The sequence below is a fragment of the Thalassophryne amazonica genome, chromosome 7, assembly GCF_902500255.1.
Source record: "Thalassophryne amazonica chromosome 7, fThaAma1.1, whole genome shotgun sequence".
Taxonomy (NCBI): Eukaryota; Metazoa; Chordata; class Actinopteri; order Batrachoidiformes; family Batrachoididae; genus Thalassophryne; species Thalassophryne amazonica.
Genome location: NC_047109.1, coordinates 54,873,950 through 54,894,465, shown reverse-complemented (window position 1 = coordinate 54,894,465; position 20,516 = coordinate 54,873,950). Strand labels below are relative to the sequence as shown.

Genomic DNA, 20,516 nt, shown 5'->3' with positions numbered 1-20,516 from the left:
CAACTAAAGTTACTCATGAGTTAGTCATCTTGTTATCCTTCTTTGCAGATGTATTACAGTAAACGCGCCAAAATAAGCTGTGTCCCGCCTACATTTGTGACCCACCCATTTAACTCCCACCTCTCCATAGGCTCCTCCTACCTGGCTTTAAGCTCCTTGTGTTCCTCCCTGATCTTGCCCAGCTCAAGTTGCAAGCGTGCTCGCTCCTTGGCTACCTGATCCAAGGTCTTGCGGGCGTCGGCCAGCTCGGTCTCGTAGGCCGCCTTGATGCCGGACAGGTCACGGGAGACTGTGCTCTCTGACTCAGTGATGCGCAGCCGCAACCCGGCATTTTCTGCCTCCAGCGAACGCACTTTGTCAATGTATACGGCCAGTCGGTCATTGAGGTTGCACAGGTCCTCCTTCTCCTGCAGCCGGGTGATGCGTGCTGGGGAAACGGCACTACGGCTGCTACGTTTCTGGCCTGGGGTTTCCATGGCAATAGAGGTGGCTCAACAAGAGGTGCAGACGGATGGTGAGTCACTGGCTGTGGAAAAGGAGGAAGAAGTGGGAAGGAGAGTTTAAAATAAATATATATATATACACACACAAAAAAACTGTCTTCTCATGCAGCGCACCAAATTAAAGTCTGAATCATGTGTCAAACTTTTAAGGGAAATCTTCCAGTCTTACCTAATCCTGAGTCTTATCTGCGAAGCCCAACATCAGAATTTGTGCAGTACAATAACACATCCCAAATTTTTATTCAATAATCTGTGCTCATCTTTTTACATTTTAAATATATGGAATAAAAAATTTACAAAAATACTTTGTTTCAAAATATACTGTTTCCCCACTTTTCCATTAGTCAAAACTTCAACTTTCAGCAAAACGCATAAAATACAAATAACCATAGGTCTCACTCTCCAGTTCCATTAAACTTGCTTTCTTTCTCTCAGTTGGCAAGCACCACCTTGAACTCAATAAACATTTGCAGTATTACTTTTTATTATAACTATAAAACTAAACAGCCACAACCAGACACAAATATAAAACCTTATCTCTCACACACACACACACACACACACACGCGCGCCACCAAAAAGCTGTAACTGAACACCAAACATTCCAATAGAATGTCTTGGATCTTAAATTGTTGTCAATGATATTTTCATTATTTACATTTAGGGATGTGTATATGTGAAAAACAAAGAAATTTAATTTTCAAACTACAAAACTTAATCACCAAGTGCAAACTTTTCCCCACCTGCCCTTAAAGACTGAACATTATAAACAAGTGAATAACAATTATTAACTATTCAAACATTTTATGAAATGCTTTCAAAGCTCACAGCCATTTTCTACAAGAAACGTGCAGAATGTACTCCAGTTTGAACCAGCAGTGGGTGGGCACACACTTAACTTTGTCATCCATACCCTCATCACCCATTACTCAACATGCACACCCATGTGAGTGGGATGATGTACACGTGCCTACACAAGATCCATGCACACGCCCATAAGGGCAAATCTACACACCCACAGTCACTCTCTCAACTACTTTTGAATAAATTAAGCATCAATTAAAGCGGCAAAAAAAATGCAGCGAGCATTAATAGGTGTCATTCAAAGTGCTGCTCTTAAATACCGGCAGCTATTATCATGAACTGCGGTCGTACAACTTCTGGAGTTGAAGTTATTTCACACCACTCACTGCTGAAAAATGACAAATTAAATACCTTAGAGCTGATCGGCGTGCATTATCACCAAATTATTTTACGAGAAAGGAAAACAAACCCTGAATAAACTCCCCGAACCTTACCTTGGTTGCACAAGAGCCTTTTAGCAGCAGCCTGCTGGAACAGAGAGTGAACAGGACCTCTCTGGAAGTTTAGCTATTGGCTGGTATGTGTGCGTGTGTATGCACGCGCGCGTCATACCCCTGAGGCGTGCAGTAGACAAGAGGATCCGTTGGATAACACGGTCTTGCTTAGTGCTGGTGGGTGTGTGCGCCTTTGGCTCAAGCCCTGAACTGCTTTCGTAGCTGTGCTCACTGCAATGTACCTACTGAACAGGGAGAGAGGAGGCGTGAGCAACGCAGAGGGGAGGGTGCGGCAGCAAGGAGGAGTCAGGCTAGACTGTGTGTGTGTGTGTCCACAAATGCGCACGCACACAGGCGAGCAGCAGTTGCTTGTCTTTATCTCTCCCTGCACTGGCCCTATTTCTCCCCTTTCTCATTTCGCTCAGAACCCCTCCAGACTGCCTGACCTCAGCCACCGCTGAAAGCAGTCTGTCAATAAAAGCGCTGACACTAACAGTACTGAACAACTCCCAGCTGGCTCAAAGTACATGAATGCACAGGTCTACTGCAGTAAAGAGCCCACTCTTAGACAAACTGTCTGGGAGGAAGAAAAAAAAACCCCGGCTATGATCACCTTCAAGCAAATGGATTGCAAGAAACATCTGTTTAACTTCAGGTGAAAGAGGGAAAAAAGTACACTGACATAAATACAGAGTTTAACAAATCCAAATAAGCATTTATCACCTCACAGTGAGGTTCTGGTGTTATCCGTTGCAGAATTATAAGTTGTTGGTAAAAGACTCCACTGAACTAGGAGGAAAAGTCGACAAACCTTTAATATGTTCCCAGGGAATGACACGGAATCCCAGCAGGCCATCTTGAAAGGCTAAAGGTCTGACACTCAATACCAAGTACATTCTGGTCTTATATTTATTTCCTCGGGGTGGAGTTAATGGAATCACAGGTCCAATCAAGTTCTGGTGCTGAGGAAAGAGACATTTTTAATGTGCGGGTGTCTCTCTGTGTGTGTGTGTGTGTGTGTGTGTGTGTGTGTGTGTGTGTGTGTGTGTGTGTGTGTAACTCCTCACCAGGGTGGTGGAAATTTTTGTCTGTATGTGTGTATGAATGGTTACACAAGGGGTTAGGCAGCATCTCTGTTTTTGGGCATTGGGCAGGCCCAGTGGCTGGCAGAGGATCCTGGCTACAGTGTGGCCTTTCAGTGGAAACTCTGTCTCTGAAGCTCTGTGAGTCACATCACTCTACAAACAGCTCCATTTACTCTGCCTCCTCCTCACCATCTCTCTGCCAGTGTGTCGCTTTTTCAGCCTTTTGTCTCTATGGTGGTGCCAAACATAATCGTTCCAGAGTGGCAGATCAAACATTTCTCTTCACTAAGCTTTTCTGCAACCTACAACTTCCTCTCATTTCCTGCAAGGGTAAAAAAATAAAACATAATAGTACTCAGTGTATCATAACAGAAATCACCCAAAATGCAGCATTAAAGCCAAATAAATTAAGAGCCCTACAAAATTACTAAAATCAATCAGAATGGAAATTTAAAATAAAATGGTTTTGAATCACCTAACTTTAATTCGAAAAATGGGTACAGAAAAAATTAATGAATAAAGGGTTTTTGAAGCAGTTTGTCTGTATAATGTGATGTGAATATCAAACTACCCAGGTGGCACTGAATTTGTATTCTCAGCTCTGTTTTTAAATCTGCAATAACATATGTAGACTATTGCAATATGTTATGTTGCAATAGAGGTGGGCAGTATAATGGTGTCATAGTCAACACCGGTGTGATAGTGTGCCACAGCATGGATTGCACAACACCGTTAACACAGTGAGAAAAATCAGTCTATGCTACAACAGCCTTTTGACAAAAAAAAGTTTTTAGTTTTTTTTTTAATGAGGCCAATGAAAAATAATAAATATCCATTAATTTGTAAAGCAATCATTTTGACGTATCAGCAGCTCTGATCAGCACAACAGCATTGAGGCCGTGATGATCAAAGCATCTGTTTATTTCCTCTTCCACTGACCTCCGCAGGCGAGTCAAACGCCTGTTAAATATTTTTATTACAGATGTAACTGTCATTTTCACATTAAGCCATAACTTAGCAGTCATGCAAATGGCTAAACTGTAATTCAGCTGTGTGAACCAGCAGAATTTGCACTATGGGCTCATACAGCTTCACGACTCACGAGTAGGGTTGGGTAAAAAAAAAAAAAAAATCGATTTAGGATCGATTTCATTTTTAATTTATAATAGCGATTCATAGGGCATTAGATCGATTCTTTAGATCCATTGCAGTCTGGTGCGTACGTGACGCGGCAGTGACGTTTACATCATAGGTTCACTCAAGCGCTCAAAACATGCACGATGGCCGATACTGGTAAAAGTCCGTTCAAACCTAAGTCGGACATTTGGAATCATTTCAAATTTAAAACAACAAAGGACAAAGAGGATAAGAGCAAAGTGGTTTGCGGAGCTCAGTTACTGTAGGAACACCACAAACCTTCAAAATCACTTGACTAGGTATCACACTACGCTAACGTTAGCTTCTGACAACAAGCTGCCGGGGGCAAAACAAAAGAAACTGAAGGGATCACTGACATTACCCGCCAATTCTCCTCGGGCCATAAAAATAACAGAAGGCATCGCAACTTTTATCTGTAAAGATTTGCGCCCATACTCGGTGGTGGAAAACGAAGGCTTCAGGTGGCTCGTACATGTGCTCGATCCACATTATGTGATGGTGCAGCGTAAACACCTGACTGACACAGTTATCCCCATGATGTATACACGTGTGAAAAACGACATCGTAACGAAAATCCAGTCAGCAGAGAGAGCTGGCATCACTTGTGACACTTGGACATCACTGTCAACGCAGTCATACATGACAGTAATCTGTCACTACATCACCAACAAGTGGTGTCTCATGTCTCGTGCTACAGACCACCGAGGTTCTCACAAGCCACACTGCTAATAATTTGGCAGATATGCTGATGCATGTTATACAGGAGTGGGGTCTGACCGGCAAAGACCCAGCAGTGGTCACGGACAACGCTGCTAATATGGTTTGTGCAGTGGGGATCATGAAACTAATGCACGTCGGCTGCTTTGCTCATATCCCAGCCGTGTCACATCTGCTCGCTCGAGTGAGGCGTATTGCAACGTTTTTCCACCAAAGTATGACGGCAAATCACATACTAAAAGAAAAACAGAAGCTGCTTCAACTTCCAGCGCACAAGCTCACATTAGATGTCGTGACCAGGTGGAACAGCGCACTAGACATGCTGGAGCGCTTTTTAGAACAACAGCCGGCGATCTCTGCCACTCTCCTTTCACAAGACGTGCGCAGGAATGAAAAAGATATCTGCACCTTAACAGAGGAGGATGTAACAGTTGCGAAGATTTGGTGCGCATTTTGAAACCAATGAAAGAAGCCACACAGGCAATATCAGAGGACAAGCAACCAACACTGTCATCGCCCCACTCCTCGCCCTACTTCAGGAAGCCTTAACCCCCTGCCTGGGAGACTCCACCGTGGTGAAGGAGTTGAAGACTGATGTAAAGAATAACTTGAGGACAAGGTATGCTATGTTAAGGGTCTATTTGTCTGTGTGTGCATGTGTGTGTTTCCATGTAAGTAGGCCAAATGAACGCAACTAAACCAAAGTTTTGTATTTTATATGTGCATCTTCTTATACTGATTAGTTGTAGCAGCAGCTACAACTAATCAGTATAATTTATAGACCATGCACTTTTTATTTGTAGGTATATTTGTATGCATGCCATGTTTATTCTCATACTGTGATAACAAAATCATTTGTGAAATGTCTAAGATATGATGAGAAGAAGGACACATTGTATGCTGCATCAGCACTGGATCCTCGCTTTAAGGCTCTACCATCTCTGTCTGCTCAAGAGCGAGATGACACCTTCTCCAGGCTTCAGACTGAGGCTGCCACTGCTGCACTTGATGTAAGCATTAAAAAAACTGTTTTAATAAGAATATTTTCAGTGAGAATTAAAAGATAAGCTATTGGATTGTAAGGAATATGTCATAATTTAAAATACTTAGATTATTTTAAATATATTAATTAATTTACATTTTTTCTGTTTTATTCAGCAGCAAAATGCTGAGGGTAATGATGCTGGTGGAGAAGGAGCTGAGGAGATCGGGGGAGCGACTTCACCCAAAAAGCCCAAGAAATCAGCACATTGGGTCACTCCTTGGAGCAGTGTACTCACCAACAGTCCAGGAACATGAAGAGAAAACTCCAGCAACAAGGGCGGAAGATGAAGTCAGAAGATACAGGATGGAAAAACCTGCTGGGCTGAATGATAATCCTCTGAACTGGTGGAGGTCAAATGAAAAGGAGTATCCACTGTTGGCTTGCCTGGCGAAACGATACCTTTGTGTCCCAGGGACCAGTATTGCATCGGAGAGGGTTTTTTCTACTGCGGGTGATATCATAACTGCAAAAAGGAGCTGCTTAACCCCAGATCATGAATGAGCTCCTTTTCTTCACAAGAACCTCACAATTAATAAGTGAGAGCAAAGTTGCCATCTTAACCAGCCTTAAACTCTTGAGACCTGAACCCATGCATTGTAGGTCTGTTTAGACATTTTTTTGGTCCTGGTTTTGACTTTTTTGGTCCAAGTTTGGACTTGTTTTGGTCCAAGTTTACACTTTTTGTTGTTTTGACTTTATTGGTCTTGGTTCAACTCTGGTTTTAACTTTTCACTGGGACTGAAACCAAGACAGTTAAAAATGGGATGTCCTTGTATGTGACCACCAGGGCTCAATTAAGTTTAGCTCTAGTAAATGAGTTTTAGTTACCAAAATATTATTTTTGCACTTTAGAAAACAATGCTTTAATGCAATTTGCACTGAAGAAAAGTTGTAATTCAAGTATATTTTCACTTACAACGCCTTTAAAATAATACAACTACACTTTTGAGACTTGAGACAGTTGTGTTTACAGCTCAGGTTTTTTTGTTTACAACTCAGGTAATTTTGTTAATGTTGGATAGAATAATAAAGCATTTGTATTTCTAAAACAGTTGAGCCATTTTCCTCATTTAAGAGCTGATCGAATCGAATCGTGATTAATCGATTCAGGACCCTATGAATCGAAATCGAATCGATTATGGAAATTGGCCATGATACCCAGGCCTACTCACGAGTGTTAATTAAACACACCCACACATTTGTTAAAAGAAAAAAATTTATTAATGAACTGTAACTTGGTTTTTTGTCCAGTGTTTAACTTTGAAGTAGGAACTGTGAAAATGATAATAGCTAGGTTAAGCTATTGTGCAAATAAAATTATTCAAGGGGTCATACTGTGCAAAACCAGTTTTTAATCTACCCTTCACATTTTCATGTGTTTGAGGTTTAATGATAAATATCTACAAAGTCCCACAATTCTTTGAGTGTTTTCACAGGCATTCTCCTGCTCTAAACACCACTAAGTCCTAACACAGCTTGAGAGTTAAACAGAAATACACCCCAAATTATTTAATGATACCTCAGTTTATGAAAAGACCCCCCCCCCACATAATACACCCACCAAGTTTAGTTGAAATCCGAATAGCTGTGCACCAACCCCACCCCACTTCACTCACACACACACACACACACACACACACACACACACACACACACACACACACACACACACACACAACATACCCTGGCCATGCAGTGCACAGGGTAATTAACCCCTCTTCTTCCAAAAGTAATAACTCAGGCTATGCTAAAGCATGATGAATATTGTTATTAGGACTATTATCAAGCCACCGGTCTAACCAGGTATTAGGAATGGTACAGCGGCAGCCACAGTTGGGCAAATTTTCTGAAATGATGCAGTTTATGTTCATCATGTAATTTTGTTTACACTGAATAAACCTGCTCCCAGAGGAGATTTTCCTTTATGGATATGTTGCTGTGACAACCAGTCTGGCAACTGTTTGGAAGAATTAATGAATGTGGGATCATACTAAATTGTCAACTTTTGAATCAGCCAACATTGTAATCCATGTGGAGAGAACATGGCCCTGGGCTGTGGGAAATTCTACTAGAGGTTTTCTTACTGACTGAAGCTAACCGACACATGACTTGATAGTAGCAACAAAGTTGATAGCAACAACAAATGTTAAATGAGTATCCTAACCCTCACCTGCAGAGCGGGTGAGGCAAAAAGGCTCCCATCTTTAACTATTATTTACATTCAAATCATGTGAACTATGTACAAATTGGAGTCCTTTAGGTATTAACATCTGCCACTTCAAAGTTGAAACACCACACTTGGGACTTCCGGTTTGGCACAGCGAGAAAGATGGAGGGCTAACAAACAGCTCTCTTGCCACACCAGTTGATTTTTCCTGATTCAACTATTATAAAACACCAGAACCGCTGATGCAATATGGAAGGGGAGAAAGCTAAAGGCAGAATGACTACAAAACATGACAAAAATCAAGAAAGGTATGTACTGTGACGATGAAGCTAATGCTAATTGGCTTAGCTCCTACAGAGCCGAACCCGCGGAAGCTAGCTTGCGACCCAGCACTCATACTGAGATTAAGGCTAATCGCTCTGATGTGAAAACATAACTGACTTTGTTTCACTCAACACAGAGAGGATGTGAAGAGGGAACTGACCAAATTTAAGGACTTGATTCACAAGGCCTTGGGGCATATAAAAGGGGACCAAAACACACAACAACATGGGTGGAGGAAGTACAGAAATGTGGAATGCAACATGGGCTTGGAAGATGCAATTCAACAAATGAAACAAGCACATGAATCCCTGCAAACAAAGGTAACAGACTTGGAAGCTCAGTCACACTCACATATACGGAGTTCCAGAGGATGAGGAAGATCATGTGGTGGACTTCATGACTAAACTAACTAACTAACTAGAACACAATAGGTGCTAATTAGAGCTATTGTTTAGTCACTAGCCTATAGCAGTCTGCCTCTCAGTAGGAGGGGTCTGGTTAGGTTTAAAACTCCAGCTTTTGTGACTTCTTGATTATTCTTCTCTACAAGAATCAAGACAGAAGTCAGACCACCAGAGCAAGAATTTTAGCTGAGGAAGCTTCTGCGATTTGAAGCGAAACGTCCTTACGTCAAGCAACCCAGTCCAGTCGAAGATTCAAGCTTCTCTACAATGGAAACCACCTGGACAACTGAGAGCCTACACAGAAACATTGCGACCAACTGTGGGCATGAGGCCCTGGCACTGATATGTAACCTGGAAAAGACTGCTAAAAAGATAGCTAACTTTAGAAACCACTTAAGATTTAACCTGAGATGCAAACAAAACAATGTTATTCCCAAATGCATGAAGAAAAAGGCTAGAAGCAGGTCACACAGCAGAAAAGATCCAGCAGTTACCTTAGGAGAATTTTGGGTCTTAGAATTAGAAGGCTTCATTTTAAAATATTAGACCTCCAAAATAACCTTGATAGTCTGCACAAAATGTTAGAAACTTTAGTGGAGGAAGAGGCCCATAATAAGATCACAAAGTTCATAGTTAAAATTCAAATGGCTGAGCATTTAAAAAGTAAGGAGCGGCAAATCAGGAAGTTTCACAATCTTTTAGTGCAGAAAAGGCGTACTTTCAGTGGGAATATTTTTAAAGATACACCCAGACAAATTAGTGACAACAGGGAAAATTGGGTAAAGAATCTCTCCAACAGGGTTCTTACACAGACAGAAAAGGATGTGCTCGCTAAAGAACTAAATTTCTCAGTGACCCCTAAACATATACCGACAGTAGATTACATCACTGCAGTAGAGTCAGCCATTAAACATAACAGTCTGTCAGAGTCAGAAGCTGGGGACCTCCGACAGTCACAGCAGTGCTGAACAGTGCTAAGCCTTCCCTGTCCAACATCACAGGAGAAGTACGGAAAGCTTTGTCAGCAATGCAAAAGGACCAAAGCATCCTTATCCTGCCAGCGGATAAAGGCAGATGCACGGTGGTCCTGAACACATTGGACTACGAGGCCAAGATCAACAACTTGCTCAGCGACTCCAATACATACGAACGTCTGAAGAGAGACCCCACGAGCGGCTATAAGAGAAAATCATTAGCTACCTCCAAAACCTGGAGAAAGCGGGACTCATCGACAGGCAGACATACTACAGACTGTACCCTGGGGACGCCACTCCGTGCATCTATGGACTGCCCAAAATCCACAAACAGGACGTGCCACTCAGGCCTATTGTATGTAGCACAGATTCCATCACGTACAATTTGGCCAAGCACCTCAAGTGGATTCTGGCTCCTCTAGTGGGTAACTCAGACCACCATGTGAAGAACACACAAGATTTTGTGAACAAGATCAAGGACCTGCAGCTGGAGGCAGATGAAACAATCGTGTCATTTGATGTGACTTCGTTGTTCACCTGCATCCCCACCGCTGAGGCCGTCTCAGCTGTGATGCAGAGACTGCTGGAGGATGTGTCTCTACTTGAAAGGACCAAACTCACACCAAACCACATCTGCCAACTCTTGGAGAGCTGTCTTAACACCACGTATTTCCTGTTTAGGAGGAATTACTACAGGCAGATTCATGGTTGTGTGATGGGGTCTCCAGTATCCCCCATTGTGGCCAATCTGTACATGGAGCGAGTGGAGAAGACAGCCTTGACGTCTTTCACGGGCATCTCTCCCAGTCACTGGTTCAGATATGCTGATGATACATGGGTTAAAAATCAAGCAACAGGAAGTTGAGGACTTTACAGAACACATCAACTCGGTGGACGCCATATCAAGTTCACATGTGAGGATGCCAGAAACAACCATTTAGCTTTCTTGGACTGTGATGTTACGATTGGAGAGAACTGACCAATATCTGCTCTTTGGCTCAAACCACCCCCTTGAACACAAGCTCGGGGTGATCAGGACGCTTCAACACAGAGCCCTACAGGTGCCCACAACTGCAGAGGGAAGGGCTAAAGAACAACAACTTGTCCAGAAAGCCCTCACAGTATGTGAGTACCCACGATGGTCCCTGGACAAAGTGCAGAAGTCCCAGAGAACAAAGAGACCAGATAGACAGGAGACGAAGACAAGAAGTATTTAGCAGGAGTAGGAGAAAAACTACAGAGGATCTTCAGACAGCACAAAATCCTAGTTTACTTTAAACCGGTTAACACCTTGAGACAGAAATTAGTTCACCCTAAGGACAAGATCCCTAGTTACAAACATAGCAATGTAGTGTATTCTATCAGATGTCAGGAAAACTGTAACGAACATACTAGGTGAGACTAAGCAACCTTTACACAAAAGGCTATACCAGCACCGCAGAGAGGGCACCAGTGGACCTCAGTCTGCAGTTCATCTCCACCTTAAAGACACTAACCACACGTTTGAGGACAAGGAAGTTAAAATATTAGCCAGAGAGAAGAAATGGTTTGAGAGAGGAGTCAAGGAAGCATTCTTTCTGAAACGTTTGAAACCCAGCCTTAACCCAGTCTGAGACACACTTTATCCCCTGTTTACAATGGGTACTCAGGTCAAAGCAGTTTTAGTCTTTTGTTCATGATAATGAGTCATTCACGTCATCAGCAGAGTCGTCAAGGGAGCCATCAGGAGAGGGTCCGTCCCATCATTAGGAGGGACAGCTGCCCTGTCATTAGGAGGGTGCTAACTAGAGCACAATAGGTGCTAATTAGAGCTGTTGTTTAGTCACTAGCCTATAGCAGTCTGCCTCTCTGTAGGTAGGGTCTGGTTAGGTTTAAAACTCCAGCTTTTGTGACTTCTTGATTATTCTTCTCACAAGAGTCATGACAGAAGTCAGACCACCAGAGCAAGAATTTTAGCTGAGGAAGCTTGTGCGATTTGAAGCGAAACGTCCTCGCGTCAAGCAACCCAGTCCAGTCGAAGATTCAAGCTTCTCTACTATAGTTGCTGAAATGTTTGTGTCAGTAATGTAAAATGTCCTTGCGCTGTTTGTCCAGTAGATGGAGCTCTGACTCCATTCAACTGACAGCTGCTTACACCCCTGTTTAATGTGTTCATCACCGCCCCCGTAGTTCGCTGTCACACTGCACTGATTGGCTGACAAAAGCATACAAGTAAATTTATAAGGATGGCAAAGGCTATACGCCCAACCGTTGGGCAGATAAGTCATACACTGAACATTACACGCCCAACCGTTGGGCAGATAAGCCATACACTGAACATTACACGCCCAACCGTTGGGCAGATAAGCACACTGAACATTACACACACCACCCAACCGTTGGGCAGATAAGCCATACACTGAACATTACACGCCCAACCGTTGGGCAGATAAGCCATACACTGAACATTACACGCCCAACCGTTGGGCAGATAAGTCATACACTGAACATTACACGCCCAACCGTTGGGCAGATAAGTCATACACTGAACATTACACGCCCAACCGTTGGGCAGATAAATATAATGTCTTACCTTATTCGCCCAACTGTGATTGTATATTTGACACGTTTTATGCATCTAAACTACATTTTTACACCCACTTTTGACACATTTAACGGCGCCATCTTTAATTACTGCAAAAACACTGCAATGGATCAAATCAGACAAACTTAATAAACATTTTGAACGGAAGCCTGTCAACGATGACGAAACAGTTTTTGAACAAAATACTGCTTGTTGGCTGTAAGATGGTGTTAATTTGACAGTTCCCTGGGTGTGATGAGCCAAACGGAACCGCTTTAGATCACAGCCCCTCCACGGGCTGCGAACCCTCCCGCAGCCGGCGAAAAAATATCCACCTTTTTTTCCCTCCCGCGTTGAAACCGGAAGTGAGCTTACAAGCGTGCTCATTGGTTGGTTGTGGTTGGGCGTATATGCTCGCGTATTTACTTTATTGAACCAACGGTTGGGCGTATAGCCACTCCGTATAAGGATGTTGTTTGTAATAACTTTGCGATTACATTCACTCCACATTTCTCCCGTTTCAGTTCAACTCAGTTTATGTATTAATGTGTCAAATCAGTTCAGTTTCAGTTTATTTGCCATTTGCAGTAAAACTACATTGGAAAAAACGTTGCAAGAGCTTAGTGTGCATAAACATACATTTTAAAAACATGGACACAAAGACATAATAAATAAATAAAGATAACACTTGCCACAATAAAGCAATAAGAGCAATAAAAGATAATAAAAATTGGAAAGTGCTTGTCAGTCAGTCAATCAATCAATTTTATTTATATAGCGCCAAATCACAACAAACAGTTGCCCAAGGCGCTTTATATTGTAAGGCAAGGCCATACAATAATTACGTAAAAACCCCAATGGTCAAAACGACCCCCTGTGAGCAAGCACTTGGCGACAGTGGGAAGGAAAAACTCCCTTTTAACAGGAAGAAACCTCCAGCAGAACCAGGCTCAGGGAGGGGCAGTCTTCTGCTGGGACTGGTTGGGGCTGAGGGAAGAACCAGGAAAAAGACATGCTGTGGAGGGGAGCAGAGATCAATCACTAATGATTAAATGCAGAGTGGTGCATACAGAGCAAAAAGAGAAAGAAACACTCAGTGCATCATGGGAACCCCCCCAGCAGTCTAAGTCTATAGCAGCATAACTAAGGGATGGTTCAGGGTCACCTGATCCAGCCCTAACTATAAGCTTTAGCAAAAAGGAAAGTTTTAAGCCTAATCTTAAAAGTAGAGAGGGTGTCTGTCTCCCTGATCTGAATTGGGAGCTGGTTCCACAGGAGAGGAGCCTGAAAGCTGAAGGCTCTGCCTCTCATTCTACTGCCGTTGCCCATTAACCCTCTGGGGCCGGCGCCGTCGTATACAACGGCTGGGACCAAGCTTTACTAAACTGTAAATAACTTTTTAATGATATGAGATAGAAACTTACTTTTTTTTGCTGAAAAGTTAACTCTGCAGACTTTCGATCCACCATCGGCCATCTTGGTACTCCTCATAGAAGATGTGTGATGACGTGCGCAATGTGCGTGTCCAATCGGAACTGGTTCTCCGTCACATGGTTTTCCAAACTCCAATCGTAGGGCAGATTTACCTCACGTGATATGGCAAAGATCGTTTTCAGGAGTGATGTCTTACTAGTTGGCCCGTTTGAATAGCTCCCTAACTGCTCCAGTTGCATTTTTGCATTTTTTTTAGCTTGAAAATTCTTCTGTTATAAAGTTAAATCAATATGAGGTCAAAGCTTCAGCTTTTAGCTCAAACCTTTTTTGTTAAGGGTCCAAAAAAGAACATTTTATTCATAAAAAAAAATAAAATAATAATAATAATAATAATAATCGGCTGATTTATCGTCTATCGGCAAATCAGCCGATTTATTGATTATCGGCATTTTTTCATTCAAATATCGTTATCGGCATCGGCCTCAAAAAATCCATATCGGTTGGGCTGTAGTGTTAAATCACGAATTTGCCACGAATGACAGAATAATGACATTTGTAATGCGTCCTGCCTACGTGTAAACGCAGCATAAGTGGAAAAAAAATAACTGGGAGAATGGCTCTATTAGAAAACCAAAACTAGCCAAACAAAACCAAACAAGCCAAAACTAAACACGTCATTTGCTGTCTTTTTAGAAGCAATAATTTCAGTCCCAAGGAGGGGTCCTTACATTAAATTAGGCCATTCCCTAAGTTCGAGGGAGCAAATTTGTTCTCCAGTAATGGAAGTCAAGTTGTTTTATGTTCACGTTCAATTTCAGTTTATTTTCATTTATATAGTGCCAAATCACAACAGAGTTGCCTCAAAGTGCTTCACACAGGTAAGGTCTAACCTTACCAATACCCAGAGCAACATTGGTAAGGAAAAACTCCCTCTGAGGAAGAAACCTCAAGCAGACCAGACTCAAAGGGGTGACCCTCTGCTTGGGCCATGCTACAACATAAATTACAGAACAATTCACGGACGAATATACATGAATTGCTATTGGCACACAGGACAGGAGGATCACCAACACGAATACAACTCCCATCTCTGGATGGAGCTGCACCTTAAGAGAAAAAAACAGAATCAGGCATCAGAAAGACAAAAAAATACTGTATAATTTGCCAGCATTAAACAACAAGAAAACAGAGAAATACTAAGGTGATCGCCGGCCACTAGCCCTAAACTTCACTAAAACCACAGAATTTAGGTAAAGTTGAGGCCGCGGCCCACTCCAATTACTAATAAATGAATTAAAAGAGTAAAAAGCATAAAACAAAAAACTGTACCAGTATGCTTGCCATATGAAAGGGAAAATAAGTGCGTCTTAAGTCTGGACTTAAAAATATCCACAGAATCTGATTGTTTTATTGACGCAGGGAGATCATTCCACAGAACAGGGGCACGATAAGAGAAAGCTCTGTGACACGCATAATTCTTATTCACCTTAGGGACACAAAGTAGTCCTGCACCCTGAGAACATAAAGCCCAGGATGGTATGTAAGGTTTAATTAGGTCAGCTAGGTAGGGAGGTGCCAGTCCATGAATAATTTTATAGGTTAGTAGCAGAACCTTAAAATCTGATCTCACTGGGACAGGAAGCCAGTGAAGGGATGCCAAAATGGGTGTAATGTGGTTGTACTTTCTGCTTTGTGTCAAAAGTCTGGCTGCAGCATTTTGAACCAAATGGAAACCCCTAATGCTAGACTGCAGTAAACCAGAAAATAGAACATTGCAGTAGTCCAATCTAGAAGAGATAAATGCATGGATCAGTGTCTCAGCATCAGCCATAGACAGGATGGGACGAATCTTTGCTATATTTCGCAGGTGGAAGAAAGCAGTCCTAGTAGTATTTCTAATGTGGAGGCCAAAGGACAACGAAGGATCAAAAATTACCCCAAGGTTCCTCACTTTGTCAGTGTGATGTATGACACACGAGCCGAGGCTGAGCGTTAACTGGTCAAATTGATGCCGATGTCTCACTGGACCTAGAACCATCATTTCAGTCTTATCAGAGTTTAAAAGTAGGAAGTTTCAAGACATCCAACTTCTCACTGCTGCAAGGCAATCTTCTAAGGATTTATGTTAACAAGATTACCAGCAGTTATCGGCACGTATAACTGAGTATCATCTGCATAGCAGTGAAAGGTAATCCCAAAACGCCGCAATATGTGCCCAAGGGGTGCTATATAAAGGGAGAAAAGCAGGAGGCCTAAGACAGACCCCTGTGGAACCCCAAATTTCATGTCACTAAGGTTAGAGGTAGTGTTACTGTACAAAACAAGTGAGAATGACTGGTCAAGTATGACGTCAGCCATGCAAGGGCACTCCCAGTAATCCCAAAATGATTTTCCAGCCTATCAAGTAGAATATGATGATCGACTGTATCAAATGCAGCACTGAGATCTAACAGCAACAGAACCGTAGTGGTGTCCGAATCCATTGTAAGCAGAAGATCATTCACCACTTTAGTGAGAGCCATCTCTGTGGAATGATATTTTCTAAAAGCAGACTGCAGTGGCTCAAAGAGATTATTCTCAGTAAGATAGTCTACAAGCTGCAGTGACACCACTTTTTCCAGAATTTTAGAGAAAAATGATAGATTTGATATCGGCCGATAGTTTTTCAATACACTAGGGTCAAGATTAGGTTTCTTAAGTAATGGTTTAATCACTGCAGATTTGAAACATCTAGGAACAGATCCAGAAGTTAAAGAAGGATTAATAATTTCCAGCACAGTCGGCCCAAGAGTGGGCCACAGGTCCTTAAACAGTTTTGTTGGTATAGGATCAAATAAACAGGTTGTGCTTTTTGTTGACATTACAAGTTTTGTCAGCATGCCTAGTGAGACACTATCAAATTCTGTAAATCTAGGTAATACCTCAGTAGTGGCGCCCACCTCAATAGCAGAGTGTAGTGGCTGGGTTAAGGAATGCCGGGATATGTTTTACCTGATGTCTTCTATTTTCTTCCCAAAGTAATCCAGGAAATTGTGTGCTGTAAAAGGAGAGCGATCTACAGGTGGTTGTCCATGCATGTGTTGCCACTGTGTTGAACAAGAACTTTGAGTTATGCTTGTTTTTGTTGATCAAATCAGAGTAGTAGGTCCGCTTTGTAGCCAATAATGCATGCTTATAGTCTAAGATAGCATCACACCACGCAAGGTGAAATACTTCTAATCTTGAACAACGCCATTTCCGTTCTAGACCTCTTGCTTTATGCTTGAGGTCATGCAGATAATCACTGAACCAAGGTGACTGTGATTTGGGGGAGTGCGATTTTAACACAGGTGGTGCAATCATGTCGAGTGTAGTTTTGAGCACTGAGTTTAAACTATCCACAAGTCTGTCTGCTGACTGGGTAATTTGTCAAATGTGAAGCTAAGACATCAGGCAGTCTAGCTTTGAGTTTAGTCTTAGTTGAGGAGTTGATGCATCGTCGTAATGATATATAAGGTTGTTGTTCCTCTTAACACGGCAACGAAACTGTAAACTTAATAAGTGAGTGATCAGACACCACTGATGTAAGAGGCATGATGTCAATATTCGTGACAGCAATACCATGTGCGAGAACCAGATCCAGGGTATTTCCACTAATGTGCGTCAAATCCCGAATGCATTGCCGAAATCCTAATGCATCCACAATTTCCATAAATGATTTGCAGAGGGGATCAGAAGGCTTATTATATTAATGTTAAAGTCACCAATGATCAGAATGTTATCTACACTAGTTGACAAGTTAGAGATGAACGCACCAAATTCATCTAAGAATTCAGAATATGGGCCAGGAGGCCTATATACAGTGACAAATTAAGATGACTGATTTTTATTCTTCTGACCTTGGTAATGTGTAATATCCTGAGCAGAGCGGAGAATCAGATGCTCAAACGAGTTATATTTGTAACCCCCAACAGCTAATAAGCTAAACCTAGATTTCTAAATAAGAGCAACACCCCCTGCTTGCTTCGCATCACGAGGGACATGACTAAATGTATATGCTGGTGGGCAGGCCTCATTTAAGGGGAGGACAGCTGTAGGTTTAAGCCAGGTTTCACAAAGCCCAATCATATCTAAGTGATGATCAATAATTAGATCATTGATCAACAATGATTTTTGAGGACAGTGATCTTATGTTAATGAGACCCAGTCTAAGGACCTCAGTGGGGTTGACAGTTGAACTGTTTGGGTTTAGGGGTGGTTCCAGAGTAGCATATATAAGATGCCTAGAAGTAGGTTTAGGTTTGAGACATTCCATGCGCGTTGTAGGTAGCAGACACGAAATCTTTGCTATTGCTGGAACAACCACTGGGCCATCCTCAATTTCAACATCATCCAATATAGTAATGGGTAACTTTGGAAAGCATATCCCTCTATGATTTTCATGGACATGACTATGAAAGCAGGCCACTGTCTCAACTTGTTGAAATTCCCTCCCTGGCAAATAAACTGCACTATCACCATAGTGGATTTCCTGCACTAAATTCCCAGCTAAGCTAATGGATTCCACACCCACATTTATCATAAGCCTTGCAGGGTCTCTAATCACCTGCTCCATGGCCTGCTGTAGATTCCTAATGTTGCCCTCCCTGTAGAGCTCTATCTATGTTCGCAGACAAGATGGCGGTGCCTTCCCCAGTAGGGTGGAGGCCGTCCGGCATCAGCAAGCCACGGCGGCCCCAGAATGAAGGCCACATTTCCTTTTTTTGAGTTATTTGGACATAAGGGGCGGTATGCATGGCTGAAAAAGAACACAGCATTCCAAGAAAAACACTTGTTATCTGCAGTAAAATTTGGAGGTGGTTCCTTCATGCTGTGTGGCTGTGTGCCAGTGCAGGTACTGGGAATCTTGTTAAAGTTGAGAGTCACATGGATTCCAGTCAATATCAGCAGATTCTTGAGAACAACTTTCATGAATCAGTGACAAAGTCGAAGTTGTGCCGGGGCTGGATCTTTCAACAAGACAATGACCCTAAACACTGCTCAAAATCTACTAAGGCATTTAAGCAGAGGAACAAGTACAATGTTGTAGAATGGCCATCTCAGTCCCCAGACCTAAATATTATTGAATATCTGTGGCGTGATTTTAAGCGGCTGTCCATGCTCGGAAACCAACAAACCTGAGATGTTTTGTAAAGAAGAATGGTCCAAAATACCTTCAACCAGAATCCAGACTCTTATTGGAAGCTATAGGAAGCATTAGAGGCTGTTATTTCTGGAAAAGGAGTATCTACTAAATATTTATGGGGGTTTTTTCTGTTGAGGTGGCCAAATTTATGCACCTGTCTAATTTTGTTTAAAGAATTATTGCACACTTTCTGTAAATCCTATAAACTTCATTTCACTTTTCAAATTATCACTGTGTTTGTCTGCGATAAGATATATTTAACTGAAATTTCTGATCCAAACAACCAATGATTTATAAACGAAAATCATGAAAATTATCAGGGGTGCCCAAACTTTTGCATACAACTGTATGTGGCTCCCCATATGTAGACATCAAGCTTCTGTAAATAGGGGAAAAAGTTACATTTTCTAAAAGGAAACCATGTTGACAATGTATTTTTCAGTGCATTCAGTCTGTCAGCTGTTGGGTGTGATAGGAGGTCTCAATCCAAGAGGCATTCATCAATCCAAAACCTGAAGCAAGAGTAACAGACTGTGATGCAATTCAACAGACAAGTAGTGAATGGCTTGTAAACAGTCAGCTTTCATCATGTCTCTGCCTCCACATATCAGCGATGCTGCAAAACAAGTTGTGCCCATTTTGCAATCTATAGCTTTTATTTGTCCACGTCAGCTGCTGTTTTCATTAGTGAAAAGGGGCAATCAAAGTTTTTCAACCTAACTCAATGGCAGAAATATCTAATATATCAGATATGACCTTCAGTTTGAACTTGGCAGGCAATCTTTCTCATACAGGACAGAATCATTTACACCATTCTCATTCCTGGTACAGCCATACAATCTTATCGTATACCCTGATTACTTTACTGAGACTCTCGCAACACAATAACGCTGTATAATCTAACTGCCCATGTAATCATTTATGTTTTAAAGATAAACCACTTGTTAGTTTCTCAGATACAAGGTAAACTGCTGTAAGTATGCATTTGTACTTGCTTTGTACCCAAGTAGGCGTTCCATTTCAAAAACAGTTTCTCAGTGAACAAATCCTCTGTTCACAGTGTTAATCATTAATAAAAAGGTTGAAAAAGCTGTCACCATATTGACCCACAATACTACAGTACTATGCTTAGAAATTATTTCTACTTTGTGAGAACATGTTTTGCTTAGGATGCGAATCACTTTCATACTGATCATGACAGCATTCAGCTCTTTGTAAAGCTCTTTATCTGAGTTTTCCAACAAGGTACTTAGAACCAGCTAACATTTAAAGAGACACTGACGTCCCGGTACTTGTGTAAAAATTAAGTGAAATGGTGCAATCTGACATGCTATTTGGACTTTTTTTTTTTTGACTGTGTGTGGTCAATTTTTCTATCAGTATTTTTCAGATAGCACACTTGTTTGTTGAACCTGAACATAACCAGCAGAATTCTCAACTTACCATTTCATCATCATCTCACCATCACCTTCATAATCATCAATCACTATCAGTAAAAATACCTCAGGGAGAAATGAAAATAACTTTTGCATTAGATCTGAATGAAAGTGTCCAATATTTAGAGAATATTTTAAAATGAAATACTTAAGCTGTATTAAATTCTAATATGAATAGTAGCAAACAAAACTGCCTTTGTCAAAATTAGAAGTACAAAAAAAGCGAGAAAAAGGGCAAAACTGA

At 41.7% G+C, this 20,516-nt stretch overlaps 1 protein-coding gene and 1 long non-coding RNA gene across 4 annotated transcripts in view; one reads left to right on the top strand and one right to left on the bottom strand.

Moving 5' to 3' along the window:
- Window positions 1-20,516, bottom strand: part of lmna (lamin A) — a 119,338-nt gene that overhangs the window by 92,719 nt on the left and 6,103 nt on the right. The window contains exons 1-2 of one of the 3 annotated variants that reach the window (XM_034174219.1): window positions 1,920-2,064; window positions 142-526 (exon numbers count right to left, since the gene is read on the bottom strand). In XM_034174219.1, coding sequence (XP_034030110.1) covers window positions 142-476 — 335 coding nt within the window. In that variant the 5' untranslated portion in view covers window positions 477-526; window positions 1,920-2,064. Of the gene's footprint in view, window positions 1-141; window positions 527-1,801; window positions 2,065-20,516 lie in introns of those variants that run through there. The other 2 variants (XM_034174218.1, XM_034174221.1) reach the window with 2 other exon arrangements.
- Window positions 5,320-5,982, top strand: LOC117513958. The gene is made up of 3 exons (XR_004561757.1): window positions 5,320-5,380; window positions 5,633-5,771; window positions 5,920-5,982. It is a non-coding gene; the product is annotated as an uncharacterized LOC117513958 (long non-coding RNA).